At 42.2% G+C, this 18,645-nt stretch overlaps 1 protein-coding gene across 1 annotated transcript in view; it reads left to right on the forward strand.

Annotated features, from left to right (window-relative positions):
* Positions 1 to 18,624, forward strand: part of vrk1 (VRK serine/threonine kinase 1) — a 28,069-nt gene extending 9,445 nt beyond the window's left edge. The window contains exons 11-13 of the mRNA XM_030719216.1: positions 2,702 to 2,871; positions 18,109 to 18,202; positions 18,316 to 18,624. Coding sequence (XP_030575076.1) covers positions 2,702 to 2,871; positions 18,109 to 18,202; positions 18,316 to 18,482 — 431 coding nt within the window. The 3' untranslated portion in view covers positions 18,483 to 18,624. The remainder of the gene's footprint in view (positions 1 to 2,701; positions 2,872 to 18,108; positions 18,203 to 18,315) is intronic.
* The last annotated feature ends 21 nt before the right edge of the window (positions 18,625 to 18,645 follow it).

Here is an 18,645-nt window from a genome sequence, read left to right on the forward strand (position 1 = left end):
TGGCTCAAGAGGAAGAGCAGGTCATATAATAATTGTAAGGTTGGTGGTTTGATCCCTGGCTTCTTCACTCTGCAAAGTGTCCTTGGGCAAAATATTGAACCCCAAGTAGTTTCCAGTGTATACAGTGGATTGTGCTTGAATGTTAGGTAGAAAACACTTAGATGTTTAAAAAAAAAAGTGCTTGTATGAATATGTGTGTGTGTGTGTGAATGGGTGAATGCAGTTGTGTTGTATAAAGCAGATTGAGTGCTCAGAGTAGAGGAGAAAAGTGCTCTATAAGAACTAGTCCATTATTCTCTTAATGTGTTCACATCCTGTAGACTTTTTACTCTCATCTTTAAAAGGCTGATGGGGTATTTTCATCATCCCTCCAACAGGTGGGCGGGTGGCCAATTTTCAACTTTGTGAATGCGATAACTCGAACGATGTGACCCAGGATTTTCAAATTCACACCATAGATGCATCTACTAAACATCTCAGACAGCTTAGTACTTACCATAATAATGCCAATAATCACAGTGACAGTATTCTGTGTTTTTGGTTTTGTTTTTTGTTGTTTTTTGGATCTTTGATTTTTTATCCTTTGTTCTTAGCCATTTCCTTTTAATTAATATGGTGATGTGGTCGCTGTGAGGTGACTGTTGTGATTTGGCACCATATAAATTGAATAAAGTCATTGAGGCTCATATGCACCCCATTAAGACCTGGCAATTAATTATATGTTCTAGAACTTGTAATTTCAGGGGATTCGTGCCACCTAAAGATTCTACTGCCTGCTGGCTTATAGCTGAGAGTATTTTTTTTTTTTCACTGCAGATCTTTTGACTTATGTTAGGAATGGCTCAAATTGTTTTATCGTGAGTCCTGTAGACTTCTGAATAATATGTGCAGCTGTAGTCACAGGAACATCAAGCTGCCTGAAAGATGGTCTTATAGCCTTTACCTTGAACATGCTTGTCAGTAATTGTATTTCTCATATCCTGAGACAGCTCTCTCCTTAGCTTTCTCTAGTCCATGTGTGACCACAGAAGTGTGTGAAGGGTTCACCATGATACCAAACAGCACAGTGACTACTTTTCAATGAGAACAGGGTTCTAGCCAGAAATTTTTTTCTATGTTTTGTTGGGGTCAGTATGTACTTGGTGGAGTATTAACAGAATTTAAAATCACAAAACCAAAATAACTGACATCGGCAAGATTGCATCGATTAGACGTTCTTAATATCGTTTTTGATTTTTGATTAATCGCCCAGGTGCAACTCAAGCACACTTATGCAGTAGGATAATAGACCTCAGCAAGTCCACCTCTGAACTGAAAAAGGAAAAAAAGTTTTGGAGTGGCCTAGTCAAAGTCCTGACTTAAAGCAGATTGAGATGCTTATCACGCAAAGAAGAGTGGTCCAAAATTCCTGCACAGCGATATGAAAGACACATTGCCAGTTACTGCAAATGCTTGACAGCAGTTTTTGCTGTCAAGGGTGGCACAACCCATTATTAGGTTTAAGGAGCAATTACTTTTTCACAAAGGGTAGGTTTTAGATAGTCTTCGTTTGTAATAAAATGATTTTTTGTTATTTATTTGGGGAATTTTTGTCTATTATTAAAATTTGTTTGATCTGAAATCTGTGACACAAAAAATGAGAATGAACATCTATAATGGTAGCATGCTTGTATATGCTTATATGTTGTAAAAGGTAAGCTAAAGATAGGTCAGGTTCTAGCCAGAAAATAATTTCAGCCCAGCGCAGTTAAGAGGGGGTGGGGTAGCATTAGCATTAGCTAATTAGCTTTACTTTGCTAATGTTTAACACTAAATGCTGCATTTGTTTGCTAATTGAGTGATGGTGAACAGCCAGGCCTGAATTAGACTTCTTTGCAGCTAACTGCAGTAATCATGATGTGTAGCTACATTTCTCGAGAGGTGCACATCAGGTTATGTCGTATGTTACAGCGTAGGATTCAGAGGAGATTTCTGGTTATGTACGTAGGACCGACGCAGAACTCTAATTAGATGGAGTAGCAGTAGCGGTGTTAGTGTTATTATGGTTGTGGTGATTGTTGTTGGTAGTAATATCAGCTTCAAGCCTTTCCTGTCAGTTTGTCTTATGAAATGACTCATTTTGTCCATTCCTGTGAACATGCCTTTCATTTGTTTTTAAAGTGATGTAATTAATGTCTTTGAGGCAGTGACCACCGTAGTTCTCACTAGGATAGAAAACTTAGTGCACACACTGCGGCAAACATTTCAGTGGTGGCTGTAAATGGCAACATTAACGTTTGTTGTCTCACTGTGCTAAAAGTTGCCTTTTTAATGCCGATGCTTTGACCTGAAGGCAGTGTGTTGGTTTAGACAGAGGAGACGTCACACCTCCTTCCTTCTGCTGCACTGAGCGTAAGCAAACTGTTGTTTACTGCTCCATCTGTGTGTGCGTGTATGTATGTGTGTGACTGTGTGCCAAATCTGAATAAAATCACAGCAAACAGAATTTAGCCTGTGATGACAACAGTGTGTTGGAGCAAAGCTTGTGTTTAAACAAGAGGTGGAGAGATGTTCAAGACTTGTCGGGGTTATTTATTTATGAACTCTATCATTGTATAAAAAGATAATTAAGAATCACACATATGACCTGTTTATCTTTAATTTAACCCTACAAGCAAAGAGCCTTAAGTTTCTGATAAAAGGGTTCATTATTATATTCCAGATGAGATCCAGCAATTCATGGAGAAGATTAATTCTCTGGGATACACAGCCAAACCGCCATACGACAAGTTGCGCTTAATCCTGCAGGCCGGCCTGACGACCATTGGTGTTAAAGATGATGGCAAGCTAGAGTTCACTTCTGTCAGTGGAGCAGTGTCACTTCCCACCAAGGTAAGCAGTGGGAGTGGGCAATATAACTGCAAAATTATATCAAAATTATACCTTCTCCGAAGGGTGGCTGGCCTCTCCCTTAGGGTTAGGAGTTCAGTCATTTGGGAGGGGCACATAGTAGAGCCACTACTCAACATCAAAAGGAGCCAGCTGAGGTGGTTCAGACAAGGATGCCTTCTGGGCACCTCCTGGGTACCTCCTAGGTGAGGTGTTCTGGGCATGTCCCATGAGGAGGAGGCCCAGGATAGACCCAGGATATGCTGGAGAGGTTATAGGTGTGTCCAAATTCAGGGGCTGCATCCTTCGGAGGCCACAAAGATCGCAAAGGCCGAAAGAGTGTGGCTGTGAAATTTTCTAGCTAACTGTCTAACCATCATTCACTAGAATGTCATTTCATGTCTGCCCTTCCATTGGCATTTTCTGGTCTTCTCTTTTAGGTGCAGCGCAGACTCAAGGCTACATTGACCCGCAAAAATTAAATAATTGGAAAGCCAATTTCAAAAAACTGAATTCATATGTGTTTTGGCTAAAACAAGGGAGTCCAAACTTGCGCCCCGCCCACTTCCAGTCCGCGAATTGATGTCAAAAATAACATACAATTTGGAACCCCTTAATACCGACGGGAGCGCCCGCGCTCCCATTTGCATATGCATTTTGTAACCTCGGTAGAACTGCAACCAAATAAAAGAGACAGCAACACTTTTTTGCATCTAAAACCAGAGGAATTACACTTACATTTTGTGCATTCAGTGTGTCCCAGGGTGCTGCATCTTTTCTCTAACAGATTTGTAGAAATCTTGTAAAAAGTGCAAAACAATAAAAACTGGCTGCAAAAAAGCAGCCAGACGCGGCTGCTTTTTTTGATGCAATTAGCTGTTCACGGGGCTTCCTACATTGAAATGCATACCATCATGATGTCAACATCAACTTTCCCGGATTTTTTGGTTTTTTGTCTGGTGTTTAGGCTTGATGGGGTCAGTTGAGGCACCCCAATCACTGGGACAAAGGGTTACTACTAGGGCTGCAACGATTCATTGACGTAATCGATGTCGACTACAAAAACTTTACCGACGTGGAATTTCATCGTCAAAGCTTCATACTTTTAAACCCATCCATCTATTTTCTTCCACGTATTGTGTGATTTTGTAATTGCAATACACTACAGGAAGATATGGGGGCAGTATTGCCTCCATTGTCAATAAAAACAATACTAACGAAGAAGAAAGTAACCGAACAGTGTTAACGATGGTGGAACAGAGAGGAGGGTGGAGAAAATGAAAGAAAATGGAGACAGACTGTCAAAGGTGTGGGAGCATTTCACAGAAAACAAAAATAAAGCTGAATGCAGACTGTGCAAAGCAGAGCTTTCCTTCCACGGCAGCATCACTGCAATGCTGAGCGTTTAAAACGCGTGTCCTAGGCACGACAAATGGAAACAAAAAACTTAGGCGAGTTTTTCAAAAGCAATCGCTCAATTCAGAAGACTTGACAGAATTGGGGGGGGGATTTGTAAAAAGAGGCTGTCCAGGGGGATTCCCCCTACATTATAGCAAAATAAATCACAGAAAATAAACGCCTTCATTTGATCAGAAACCTGCTTTTTGCAAGACTGCTTCAGCGTATTAGCCGAGGCCCCAAACAGGTTAGCTCTGAGAACATTGCTAGGTTTTGACGCAGTGATTGTAACGTACCTACTTTAACTTAAAGGATATTAAAATCCATCCATCCATTATCTTCTTTATCCCGCTAGTCGTGGTCGCGGGGGGGCTAAAGTTTTAAAGACACCTTAGCTGATTTAAGTTTGTCTTGGACAGCGCGTTCCCAAAACTTTTCATATTCCTCATACTTGTTGATGATGGAACAGGTTAGTTGTTGAGCTGTCCGCTTTCTTACAAAGTCTGCAAACTTCAAACCACGTCCTCACCTAGGAATTAAGGCGGTAGACTGTGAGGCTGGCAATGTCTGAATTTCTTCCCCTGGCGCAGTGTGTTCACTCATTTCCAGCTTTAGGTGTGTTGTTTATGCAGCTATGCTAGCGCGCAGTATGGCCACTGTCAATGCGCACGCGCAGCAGCCCATACTAAAGCATAAAGTGGTGAACGCGTGGAGCCGAGGCGTTTTGATTGTTGCTTTTTTCCTCATTAGCATACTCAACGTCAGCTCGCATATCGTTAACACGGCAATTACGATATTATCGTAGACAATATATATCTCGCACCCCTAGTTGATACCCTGTTAATGTTTGTACAGGAATGTTTCTGTTTACCTGTCGGAAACAAGCTCTTATGGATGATTTTGCTAAGTGCCACCATTTCAGTTATGCTAGCTAACGAATGAAGGACAATAGGAGCAGCTACATTACTCCTATTTTTTCCTCGCATTAATATCAGCATTCATTCTGAATAGTAAACCTCTGCATGAACTGAATCATCTGTAAACTTTTCAGCTGTTTTGGACAGAAAAAAACTTTTTGATTTAATTTGAAGCCTTATTTGCACTTTTGGACAGAGGCCATTTTTATTCATTTGCACATTATATTTTCATTTAAAAAAAAAATTGCACTCACTTTAATATGCTTTGTTTGATATTTATTGTGATGGTCACATTAATGTTAAAATACACTGGATTAGTTTCAAACTCATATTTTTATGGGTTATTATTTTAATTGTCATAAGAGACAAACATGGTGATGTTAACAGGTGGGCAGGCTTGAACAGGTGAGTTAAGATTGAAATAATCGATGACTAATCGATTAAAAAAAATTGACAGATTATTCGACTACCAAAATAATCTTTAGTTGCAGCCCTAGTTACTACATTTATTTATTTATTATAAATTTTTAGCTTTATTCGTAAATTAATAAAGACTGACTTCTTTTTCTTCTTTTGGCTGCTCCATTTAGGGGTTGCCACAACGATCATCTGCCTCCATCTCACCCTTTCTGTAGTATCCTCTTCTGCCACACCAACCCTCTGCATGTCACCCTTCGCTACATCCATGAATATTCTCTGTGGTCTTCCTCTTTTCCTCCTTCCTGGCAGCTCCATATTCAACATCTTTTGTCTAATATATCCACTATCCCTCCTTTGCACAAGTACAAACCATTTCAGCCTTGCCTCTCTAACTTTGTGTCCAAACTGCTCTCTTGTCTCTCTATCGTATCCGTCGTGGTCAGTCCCAATGAAAATCTCAACATCTTCAACTCTGCCACTTCTAGCTCAGCTTCCTCTCTTTTTGTTAGATAAGATAAGATAAGATAAAACTTTAATGATCCCACGACGGGGAAATTTGCGCATTACAGCAGCTCAGTACAGAGAGAAAAAATGAAAAGGATGAGTAAGAACAAATAACTAAACTAAAACTAAAATAGAATAGAATAAAATAAAATAAAATAGCAAAAAAAAACTATACACATATACATAAGCACTATATACATAAAATATATATATATATCAATGTCAATACACACATTTACATATACACACATATACACACACATCAAAACACTATATACATTTACATATACACACACATCAAAACTATATACAGATATCAAAATATTATATACATTTGTAGCCAGTAAGGTACACAGCATACACGGTATGAATTATATGGGTGAGTGTAATAAATAAAATGTATCTGGACTGTATGGATAAAGTGGTGACAGAGGAGGTAAAGTGTCCAAGTCACTCAAGACATCATGATGTGTTATACAGTCTAACTGCTGTTGGGATGAATGACCTGCGAAAGCGCTCCTTCCTGCAGCGAGGATGTTTCAGTCTCTGACTGAAGGAGCTGCTCAGCTCACCCACGGTCTCATGCAGAGGGTGATGGGGGTTGTCCATGATGGATGTCAGCTTTGCTAACATCCTCCTCTCACCCACCACCATCAGACTCTAGAGGACATCCCAACACAGAGCTAGACCTCCGCACCAGTTTGTCGATCCTGCTCCTGTCCCTTTCGGTGCATCCACCCCCCCAGCAGGCCACTGCGTAGAAAAGGGCAGACGCTACCACTGTGTCATAAAAGGTTTTTAACAGAGTCCTGGAGACACCAAAGGACGTCAGTCTCCTCAGCAGGTGTAGTCGACTCTGGCCCTTCTTATACAGGACGTCTGTGTTTGTACTCCAGTCCAGCTTGTTATTGAGATGAACACCCGGGTACTTGTAAGAGACCACTGTCTCGATGTCATTTCCCTGGATGTTCACCGGTGCTGTAGGGGGTGGCTTCCTCCTGAAGTCTATAACCATCTCCTTCGTCTTGCTGGCGTTGATTTGCAGTGCGTTGTTCTCACACCAGCCGACAAAGTCACTGATGACCCCCCAGTATTCCTGGTCGTTCCCATCTGATACACATCCGATGATGACCGTATCATCTGAGAACTTCTGTAGGTGGCAATGGTCTGAATTGTACCTGAAGTCTGAGGTGTACAGACTGAACAGAAAGGGTGAGAGGACTGTGCCCTGTGGTGCCCCCGTGCTGCAGACTACTACATCAGACACACAGGCCTCTTTCCCACCAACAGGGTTCCGGAGCCCGTGCCGTAATTTGAACCGTTAGGCGGGTTTTCCACCGCCGAAGCACTCTGTGCTCGGCCGAAAAACGGGTTCAATTCCGGCCCCGCATACTAGCTGGTCTGGAACCAGAAACTCGTGCCGAAAGCGGGAGAAGGGCGTGACTCTGCCGTCTCAACATCAAGTTTTCTACCATATTGCATGTGTATTACATGAGAAAAGCGAAGTGATTTTCACGGCTGTGAATTAGGTTGGGCTCTAAGGCTGAACTTACTGCTTTGTATCAGTTCCTATCACAGATAAAAGGACACAAAGTGCGTACTTGTCGTCTTGCTCTAATCGCTGTCTGTGTTTACCTCTGCTGCACACAGATGCTGCAGTAGTTTGGTTTGGACCGTAAAACATATTTGCAGCTCAAGAAAGGGGAGCGTGTTCTCCCACGTTTGTGCGCTTCAGCTTCCGTGTCCAGACGAGGACTCGCCCACGCTCATACGTAAAGGAGCAGTTGACAGAAACGCGGTGGGAACGCGGGCCCATTCTTAATCGTTTCGCCGGTTCCTTGGGATCAGCACGGGAACTTGCTCCGGCTCCAGAACCTCGGCGGTGGGAAAGTAGCAACAGACATGGCACCTCACATACTGTGGTCTGTTGGTGAGGTAGTTGATGGTCCATGCCGTTAGCTGACTGTCCACTCTGGCTCCCTCCATCTTCCCTCTCAACAGTGCAGGCTGGATGGTGTTGAAAGCACTGGAGAAGTCAAAGAACATGACCCTCACAGTGTTCCCCGCCTGCTCTAGGTGAGAGAGGGATCTGTGCAGCAGGTAGATGACGGCATCGTCCACCCCGATGCCGGGCTGGTAGGCGAACTGCAGGGGGTCCAGCGCTGAGCTCACCAGTGGGCGGAGGTGGTGCAGGATGAGCCTCTCCATGGTCTTCATCTGGTGAGAAGTCAGGGCCACAGGTCTGTAGTGGTTGGACTCCCTGGAATGTGCGATCTTTGGCACTGGAACTATGCAGGAAGTCTTCCACAGTTCAGGAACCCTCTCCAGATTCAGGTTGAAGGATGTGCAGGACCACCTGACAGAGCTGGTCTGCACAGTCCCTGAGCAGTCTGGAGCTGATTCCATCCGGACCCGCTGCCTTCCTGATCTTCGTTTTCCTGAGCTGACTTCTCACCTGATCAGCTGTGAGGCTGGGTTGGGGTGGGTGATTGGGCTGGCTCCGCTGTGGGTGAGGGTGAGGAGAGTGCAGGCAATGATGGCATTACACCAGGAGAGAGGGGGGTCAGCATACGGAAGGGGGCAGATGGGAGCTGAGGGGTGGGGGAGGTGGTCAACGACCCAGAGTCAAATCTATTGAAAAATAGATTCAGGTTGTTAGCCCACCCCCGGTCAGCAGACACTGTGGCTCCTCAATTGTCCTCAAAGTGGCCAGAGATTTTTTTCACGTTTTTCCAGACTTCACGGACTTTGTTATGTTGGAGCTGTTCCTCTATCGTCCTCCTGAAGCTCTCTTTGCCTCTCCGGATCTTGTATTTCACATCCTTTTGTACTCTCCTCAGTTCCTCCTTGTCTCCAGATCTGAAGGCCCTCTTCTTCTCGTTCAGCAGGGCCTTCAGCTGTGGGGTCACCCACAGTTTATTGTTGGAGAAGCACCGTACCTTCTTGGTTGGCACAGTGGTCTCCACACAGAAGTTCATGTAGTCTGTGATGCAGTGGGTGAGGGCGTCGATGTCCTCACCGTGAGGCCTGCAGAGTTCCTGCCAGTCTGTATATTCAAAACAGTCTCTCAGGGCCTCACTGCAGTCCTCAGACCACAGTCTTGTTGTCTTCTTGGTGGGGGGTTTCCTCTTCAAAATGGGGGTGTAGGTGGGGTGAAGAATGACCAGGTTGTGGTCTGAGTGGCCAAGCGGGGGTAGAGGTGATGAGCTGTAAGCCTCCTTTGTGTTAGCAAACAGCAGGTCTAGAGTTTTATTGTCCCTTGTGTGGCAGTCAACATATTGGGTGAAGTTAGTGAGAGTGGAAGAAGGTGAGGCATGGTTGAAGTCCCCAGAGATGATAATCAGGGACTGCGGATGTGCTGTCTGTAACTGAGAGACGGTGGTGTGGATGTCCTCACGGGCTGCTGTAGCGTCGGCTGACGGCGGGATGTAAACAATTAACACAATAACGTGAAAACTCCCGGGCCAGGTGGTATGGCCGAACGCTAACCGCTAACAGTTCAATGTCTTTGGTACAGCGCAGCTCCTTCACAGTGATGTGTCCTGGGTTACACCATCTCTCATTAACGTACATCGCCAGTCCCCCACCTCTCCTCTTACCACTCTCCCTCATGCTCCAGTCCGCTCTCACCAGTTGAAAGCCCTCCAATGTTACTACGGAGTCCGGTGTGTGGTCCGTGAGCCAAGTCTCCGTGAACAGCAGGAGGCTGCTCTGCTGGTACTCCCACTGCAGTCTGGTTAGCGCCGTCAGCTCGTCCATCTTGTTGGGTAAAGATCTTGCATTGCCCATGAGAATAGATGGAATGTTCGGTTCGTACTGTCTCCTCCTCTCCCGATACTTCGCTCCAGCTCTGCATCCCCTCCTCCGACGCCGTAATTCCTTCGGAATCTCGGGTCGCTCCTCCGGAAGTACCCTCCTGTTGCGCAGGGCTGACAGCTGATCCCGGCTGTAAACAATAGAGTGGCTCACAGGTTCTCCAGATGAAGTGGTGAAAAGTCCCAAAAAGAGTATAAGGAATGCCACTACTCTAATGAAACTTTGCAGGTCTATGGCGGGTTTGATATCTAATATAACTATGAAACTAAGAGTCTGAAAGAAAAACTTAGAACGCAAGAAAAACACACAAGAAAGGGAAGTAACCTGGGAGCTGCAGTAACAGGCTGCCTACCGTTGCGCCATCTTGGGGGGGGAGCGCCACCATCTCCAAGCCATACAGGACTACCATCTTGTAAATGTTCCCTTGCACTCTTGCTGCTATCTTTCTGTCACAGATCACCAGTGACACTTGTCTCCACTAACTCCACCCTACCTGCACTTTCTTTTTCAACTCTCATGTGCACTGTCCATTGCTTTGGATGGTATTTCAACTCATCTACCTTGTTTGTTCTTTTTTTTTTTTCTTTTTTTTCTTATAATCGATCTTGCATGTTCAACTTCCACCTATCTCCCTGTTATTCACACACATGTATTCTGTCTTGTTCTATTGATATTGCTACTCTTTTTTTTTTTTTTTTTTCCCCAGAGTATACAGTACTGTCCAAACTTTTGAAGGGTACTGTACCTCCACCTCTTCAGGCTCTTGCACCTGCTCTCTACTCTCACTAAAGATCACAGTGTCATCTGCAAACATCTGCCTATGACTATCGCAAACAAGAAGGAGCTCGGATCCCTTGAACCCATTTGTCACTCTTACTGCACAACTTACCACTGTCTTGCTATCCTCATACTGTCTTGGTGTCCTGCGCCAATTTCACATACTCTTAATGTAGTACCATCGTTTCTCTCTTGGCACCCTATCATTTGCTTTCTCAAGATCCACAAAGACACAATGCAACTCCTGACCATCTTTATAGTTCTTCATCAACTTTCTCAAAGCAAACATCACAATTTTGAAATTTCAATGACCATTGCAGGTTTTTCTTTCTTGAAGGTATACCAAGAAGTATACAACAAATATAGTTTGAAGTCCACACTTTCAACATAAGTTGAAACAGAGACTCAGCGAATACTGCTGCTATGTCATCTTAAATTGGTGATGTCATTTGGACATGCTGGCGCATCCGTCGACTAAACAAACTAAACAGTCTGGTCATAAAGTTCGCTGCCTTCTGCCCCAGACATCTCCCTACCTCCATAGGCATGTCATCTGGACCAACCAACCATCCACCCTTCAGCCTCTTCATAGGTGCTATTACTTGCCTTTACTAATCCTCTGCACTTCCTGATTCACAATTTATACAAGTCCTCTTCTCCTTCCTTAATGTCCAGCCTCACATACAACTCATAACTACAACTCACTGTAAGTCTTTGCATTTGCCTTTTCTTTGACTTTGACTCTCTTTGCCGTACACCTCCCGGTACATGGTCTTCTTAAATTTCATTTTATTTGACGTCAAATGTAAGTCTTAAATTTAGCTTTGTTTATATATCTGTAGAAGATGGTTCAAAGTTCTGAGTTTAATTTTTGTCTATACTATTTCCTATAATGATGACATTTTTCCAAAGCATCAGCTTTAAGGCAGGCGCTGCAGCCTATGTAAACCTGTCATGTGATTTTATTTCATTTTTTTGCAGTTTGAAATTTTTGGCATAACTATATAGTGGCACACAGCTATAGTGTGACTATTTCAAGCTACATTTTTTCTGTCTTCTCTTTCTCTCTTGTGCTCTCTGTCTGTCACTCTCTAACACTTGCTCCTCTGTCTCTCTATAACATTTGCTCTCTGTGCATATGGAAGATGCCACCGGGGACATGGTGTTGCCAGCCGAAGGGTTACTGGGCCCTGGTGCTTGTTATTGTATGTAATTATCCCACCAATCTGTTCACCTCAGTGGGTGCCGCATGGTGATCATGAGGTAGCAATTGTCAAAATGGAGGCAAAAATGGAAAGGGGGACGGGTGAACGATAGTTCAGACAGAGTGAGCTTCATTATAGAGACCCAGAAAAGGAGGACAACGGATGGAGGAGTTGATTGCCTTAGATAAATACATGACTCTTTCACGACTCTTATTTTTTTTTTCCTCCTAAGCAAGACCCCATGCTTGCAGAGGACATAGATAATAAAGTCACAGTTTATGGAAAACCCTTCAGAAGCCTTCATATTTGAGTAACCTCTTGAAATTGCATTTCAGATTGAAGGAGCCTGAGCTTATAAGTTTGTTTTGGGAGAGGGAGAGTGTCACAACTTGAGAACAAGCAAAGCAGTAGTGATGGATGCAACTGAGTAACGTTTTTCCTGTGAGGAGTCTTTGTAGTTTCCTCATATTACAACTCTGAAATAATTTTACATACCAGTTTCTGTATGGAGAGGAGTATATATTCAAGTTCATGGCCAGCTCACTCACTGCAATATGTTCAGGTCCTGTGGCTGCAAAACAAGCCCAAATAATTATTGTCACAGTTGGTATGATGCATTTGTGCTAATATCCTGTGTTTGGTTTTTACCAAATGTGCCACTGTACACGATGGCCAAACATCTTCACTTTGGTCTTCTTTGTCCAAATAACGTTGAGCCTCATTCACTCATGTGTGCATGGAAACATTCTTGCCTTGCACAAAAAAAATAAATAAATAAAAAAAGATTTTGCATGTTGCCGTCAGATTCACGACACATAGCGGACTGCCCCTGAATTATCTTATTTTCATACTTACTTTTTGGGGAGCCAGCCAGCGAGCTCTCTGGGTCAGTCCTCCACCTGCATTAATGAAGTCAATAACTCACTGCACCGGCCAGTTTTGTTCCTACTATCATGTGTATAGTGCTTAACAAATTTGTTAGACCACCACCCAATGTATAGTTTGTCACAGCTGCCCTAAATTGACAATATTGGTAATGACCAAAATAATTTTTTGTGTTTTAGTATTGGCTAATCCCCCAGTATGCACAAGTTCTTTAATCAAAATATTTTTAATGCTAAAATATAATTATTGTTGTTCACCAGTTTTCAGATTTACTGTCTTACAAAAAGCAGAAAAAAATAGTAAAGCACATTATTGGTTTTTTGATTATGATACCAAATCCCAGTTATTTACTTGCATTCCTGAACAGAGAAATTGGCTTTAGTGGTTCAATGTTAGGCTTGATTAATTTTTGTCTTCTCAGAGAAGTCCAGTGTATGTGAATTTGGTTTATTTGCCTATTAAATAATATAGATAGATAATATACAGGCAGATTTCTGTCTGGGTTGTAGGGGATCAAATACTTATTTTACTAAAATACTTCCAAATCAGTTTATAACTTTAATATGTTTTTTTTTTTCTGGATTTTTGGTTGATATTCTGTCTCTCTCTATTAAAATGAAACTACCATAAAAAATTGAGATTGAGATTTGTGAGCAAATCAAACAACTGTGTGTATATCCACATTTGGCAAAAAAAAAAAAAAAGGCTGAAGCTTTTTTTTTTTTTTTTTAATATGTAATTCATGTCACCACCATAGCTTACCTGGTTGAACAGGTGACCCATTCTTCGAAGGCTAGAATCCTTCCTGCAGCGTCCTGGTCCAAAGCCATTCCGGGCAGTTTTTTTGTGTCACCCCCCCTTACTTTCTCTCTCCCCTTTTCTGTCTACTCAGTGCCCCTATGAGTGGATATTTTAATATATGGACCTTTTTTTCTTAACTGTCTTTGATTCCACTTAACTTAGATCCGTATGAGCTCTGTTATTGGTTGGGATGTTGAGAGTGGACCAAATGTTGGTCACAAAACAAGAGACCAGAAGTCAGTTTACATACATGTCAATGCTTTCTGCCCCCTTTTGGGTCTGCTGGTCTTGAAAACTGTAGTCCATGCCTGTTAGAGGCAAAGCAGTTGCTTGGTTTTGAAAAAGTTTCAAGGACTAATATTGATTTGTACTGACACTAAAATTTATTGAAATAAGTTTTCTCAACTGAAAAGTTATTTAAAAAAAAAACAGTTAAAATGCAGGTACTTGTAGGCATCCCTCTGTCACCTCTTTTTCAGAACCACTTCAGCAAGGGCCTTGTGAGTTTTGGAGTACAGTGATCCCTCACCTATCGTGGGGATTACGTCCCCCCGCGAGACCCCCACGATAGGTGAAAATCCACAAAGTAGCGGCATTATATTTATTTTATTATTTATATATATTTTAAGGCTTTATAAACCCTTCCCACACTCTCATAAACCTTTCTCACTCTTAGGACAACTTGAATGATGAAAATGATGAATTATGTAGCTGTGCAGTACTGATGGTGATGAAGGTGGTGCAGCATCTTCGCCCTCAGCTGTAACTTCTATTTCCGCTAAAGGCGTAGGCTTAACTTACCTCTTCGTCAGAGTGATGAACAGAGTTATGGGGTGTTACAGAAATACCTATATAGTGCAAAATCCCGCAATATAGTGAAAACTCCATGAAGCAAAATTAGTAATATATTTGCGATACAGTGAAGCCACAATAAGTGAATTGCGATATAGCGAGGACGACTGTATCTTTGAATTTTTATGTGTCCTCCAGTTGTTCATATTGGCAGTGTCAACCCATTGCCCATTCATGCTTATTACAGACATGGTGAATGAAGCCAACTGAAAGTCTCTAAATATGAAAAACATTTAGCTATGAAATACATTTATAGCTAAATGCAAGATAAATCCAGCCAAGTTGAAATATGTTGAAGCAATGTACAACTTACCGTGAACTCTTTGTATGTGTATCTGCCAGACATGGTTAACAATAAGTAGGACTGACTGGTCTCTGATCTGTGCTGCCTGGAGGTGGAGATGCTAGTAAACAGCAAAATAATTATGGTGTCAAGTGGTGTAGGTAAACACCTGCCACATCAGTGTTTATCACTCCTGTAATCTTTGACAGGTTCTTTAGTCACATGTCCAAACTGTGCTTTGTTCTGTGGCTTTTGTGCCTCCCTTTTTCAGGATTTATAATCAGTGTTGTTTATCCCAGCTGCAAATTTAGAACAAAATGTTGATGAGTTTTTTCCACATCATATCAGTATGTTACGTTATCACAATATCATATATCATATTACTGTTTCTGTCAATCTTAAAGGTTCTGTTTTACTCCTGAGGGAAGACATGAAGTTTAGATTTAGATTTAAACATTTTTTTTGTGTGAGAACTTGAACAGTAGATTGCTACCCTGCTTTGTCGGGCTAAAATCCCACCACCTAGGTATCTGTGTAAACACCTGAATGGAATTATTATCCATCCATCCATTCACTTCAGCTTATCCTGTTCAGGGTCGCGGGGGGGGGGGGGGGGGGGGGGGGGGGGGGGGGGGGGGCTGGATCCTATCCCAGCTGACATAGGGCGAGAGGCAGGGTGCACCCTGTACAGGTTGCCAGCCTGTCGCAGGGCCAACACAGAGAGACAGACAACACCCACACTCACATTCATGCTCTCATTCACACCTATGGGCAATTTAGAGTTTCCAATTAACCTAAGCCCAGTAAGTGCATGTCTTTGGACTGTGGGAAGAAACCAGAGTACCTGGAGAAAACCCAGGCAGACACGGGGAGAACATGCAAACTCCACACAGAGAGAGAGAGGGGCCTGGGCCAAGGTGGAATCGAACCCAGGCCTTCTAGATGTTATTCTGACTGTGTGGCAGCAGTGCTCACCACCACGCCACCGTGCTGCCAAAATTGGAATTATTATGTCAACTTTATATTGATAATGTTTTTATTGATGAAAAATTCTTTCAAAAATCATTCTTTGTTTTATTGTCCAGCCGTAATGATGATACAGCAGCAGCATCTTTATCCTGCAGCCTTGCTATTGCCTCAGCCCTTTTCAACAAACAGTCATTTTTAACAGGGTCCACAAAACAAGTGTTCTGGATGGAAAGAATGTTGAGGGCACCACCACACCCATTTTCATAACATGAACAGAGCAGTTTTGGTGTCGTTATTACCAGGCAGCAGCATGTTTGTTGACAGCATAAAATCATCAGCCCACTTCATCAGAGGCTGAGAAGCCCACTACCACATGTCCACTGGCCCAGATCTACCCAGCTTAAAAAAGCAATGATGAACACATTACTGTGATATTGTATAATTTTTGATTTTGAGTTTTTCAAGAAGCAAAAATGTTCTTCGAACACTGCACTCTGGTTGTTCTACTGTAGGTGTACAAAAACCCCTTTTGCCCATGTATACATACCGGGTGACCCATATACGATTATGGGTTAGATACATAAAGCATTTACCCATTCTACTAGAATTGCAGCGCCACTTGTGCACATTATGAATGGTGGACCATGTTGACAGGTAACTCACATTTCTGTACTTGCTGTACATTCTACTTCAGGCATTCTGCATACACAGTTGATGCTCTTGCACCAACAATTTCCCCTGCAATTGACCCTCCAAGTGCACTTGCGTGCAGTGAAAGTTCATTATAATTTTGTGGCTCTGATGACTGTTGTAGTTCAGCAGTCATGTTGTGCGCTGTCACATTCCAAACAGATTAATGGGAGCTTGTCAGTGCATGGAGACTTCAATGATCCACCCAGTCTGTGATGGTACACATACACAATGCACATGTCATTAATTGGGTTATTATATGCAAATAATTTCAATTTGTACCTACCAGTAAGCATCAATTCATGCAATCCTGCCAATGTAAAGAGAACTAAATGGCAGATTTCTGTTTGTTGATTTCAGTTATGGTTTCAGTCAGCTAATACCTCAGATCTAGTACCATATATTTTTGGAGCCCCATAAATTTGTACAGCTTTGTAGGAGATGCAGTAAACAACAAATAATCTAAAGTGGGTGAAAATAGTTTGTCAAAGCTATCACTTTCAGCCTCCTCCCTTTGGGGTGGCATTTAAGTTGAAGAATTAGCTGCTCAGTCAATTCTGGTGACACCAAATAGGTAAATGGAAAATAGAAGACAAGCAAGAACTCTAGCAGGACAATGCATCTTCAAAGAAAACAATATTCTGTGTTGAAATTAATTCGCATGCTGCTCCTTAAAGTCATTGATTACTCCATCAACTTTTGGTTCCTCATCTCCAGTGCTTATTTACTGAGGCTAGAGAAGAAACAAACACTCAGAAACTACTGCATGTATTGCAGTATTACTCAGAGTGGGTATTTCAGAAAATACCCATTTTCTAAAGTCTGAATTGCCTGACACTGAATTGTCAGTGTGCACAAGCCTTTGCATTCCTGGCTTCTTTGTGCCTGTACTTTTTTCTTTTTTTTTTTTTTTTGGTGGTGTTTTGTCCCTGTAATAAATTGGGGAAATGGCATTCACACACACAAAATGCAATTTAGAAATAGTTTGTGAAAAGTTTCTAAAACATATCATTTTAATTTGTGATAATTGACAGAAACGAGCAGTGGATAAACTTTGTGTAATTTAGACACCCACGTTTAGACAACAACTCTAGACTCACTTTGTCATTATCACTTGATTCAATGCTGAACAGGGTTTGCCAACAAACCCCATTTCTTCATAGAAGTCTCAGGACCATCTTCATATCCTGTAAAAGAAGAATTCAGTTGAACAATCTTAAATGTTTATGGTGGTGTACAGTTTGCAGCAGTTGTGGTCACATAACAGCAATGCGAACTTAATACAGTTTAGTGATCAGCCATTCAGTCATGCCATTTCAACTGACTCTTTTTCTTTCATTCATTCATTCGCTTGTTAAACGTGTCAGATTATCTCAGATTTTGATGGATAACTTGCAGGCAGTGCGATGTCTGTCTGTTATCTCACCCACTGAAGTAGTTTAAAAGGGCTCTGTGTGTTCTGAATGAGAACTTAAGCTCAGATCCTGAAGTTCTCTGACACTGTGCTGAAATGATGCCATGGGGCAGTTTGGATTGGATATTCTTGTTTATTTCAGGCACAGAATTGTCCTTCGTTTAATATGTTCTGAAGGAAAAACAAAAGATACAGAACTCAAGGTGGAGTTCCAGCTTTAAAGTAATGTCCATGCTTCTCACCTTGCAGTCGAGATCAACAAACTGATTCGTACCGCTCTTCATATTCTTTGTGTCTTACTCTCTCTAGAAGAAGACCAAAAGAAAGATGGCAGAAGATGAAGTCGAGGAGACTGAGACTGATGCAAGTCCCATCAAGAAAAAGAAAGTCACAAAGAAGAAGGGTAGGTTTCCTCTTCAGAACATATCAGTTTTTGGACTGAGGTATCCCTTAATGTAGCTTAGGGTTTAAAGATTCCCAGACATGCTTTTAACCCTGGTACATCTTCCTCTGCAGAAGTGAACGGAGCGAAGAAGAGTCCCAAAAAGGCTCCTAGGTCGAGGAAGGTACCCAGCACTGGAAAAGGAGCTGACCCCAAATTCAGATTGGTGGAAATGGGCACCCAGACGTCACCTGGACTCGCCCAGAAATCCAGAGGCAGACCCAAGAAAACCAGCTCCTAAACATCCACTTGTTTCTACACTCATTCTTCCCTCCAGTATTTCTTCTTTATAAAAAGTCCTTTATGTTTTATATACTTTGGTCGGTTACACTGTGCTGATACATGCTCATGTTTAATTGCAAGAATTGATTCTAAGAATAAAGAAGTAATGAAACTGACCTGCT

Source organism: Archocentrus centrarchus, chromosome 22 (genome assembly GCF_007364275.1).
Source record: "Archocentrus centrarchus isolate MPI-CPG fArcCen1 chromosome 22, fArcCen1, whole genome shotgun sequence".
Classification (NCBI taxonomy): domain Eukaryota; kingdom Metazoa; phylum Chordata; class Actinopteri; order Cichliformes; family Cichlidae; genus Archocentrus; species Archocentrus centrarchus.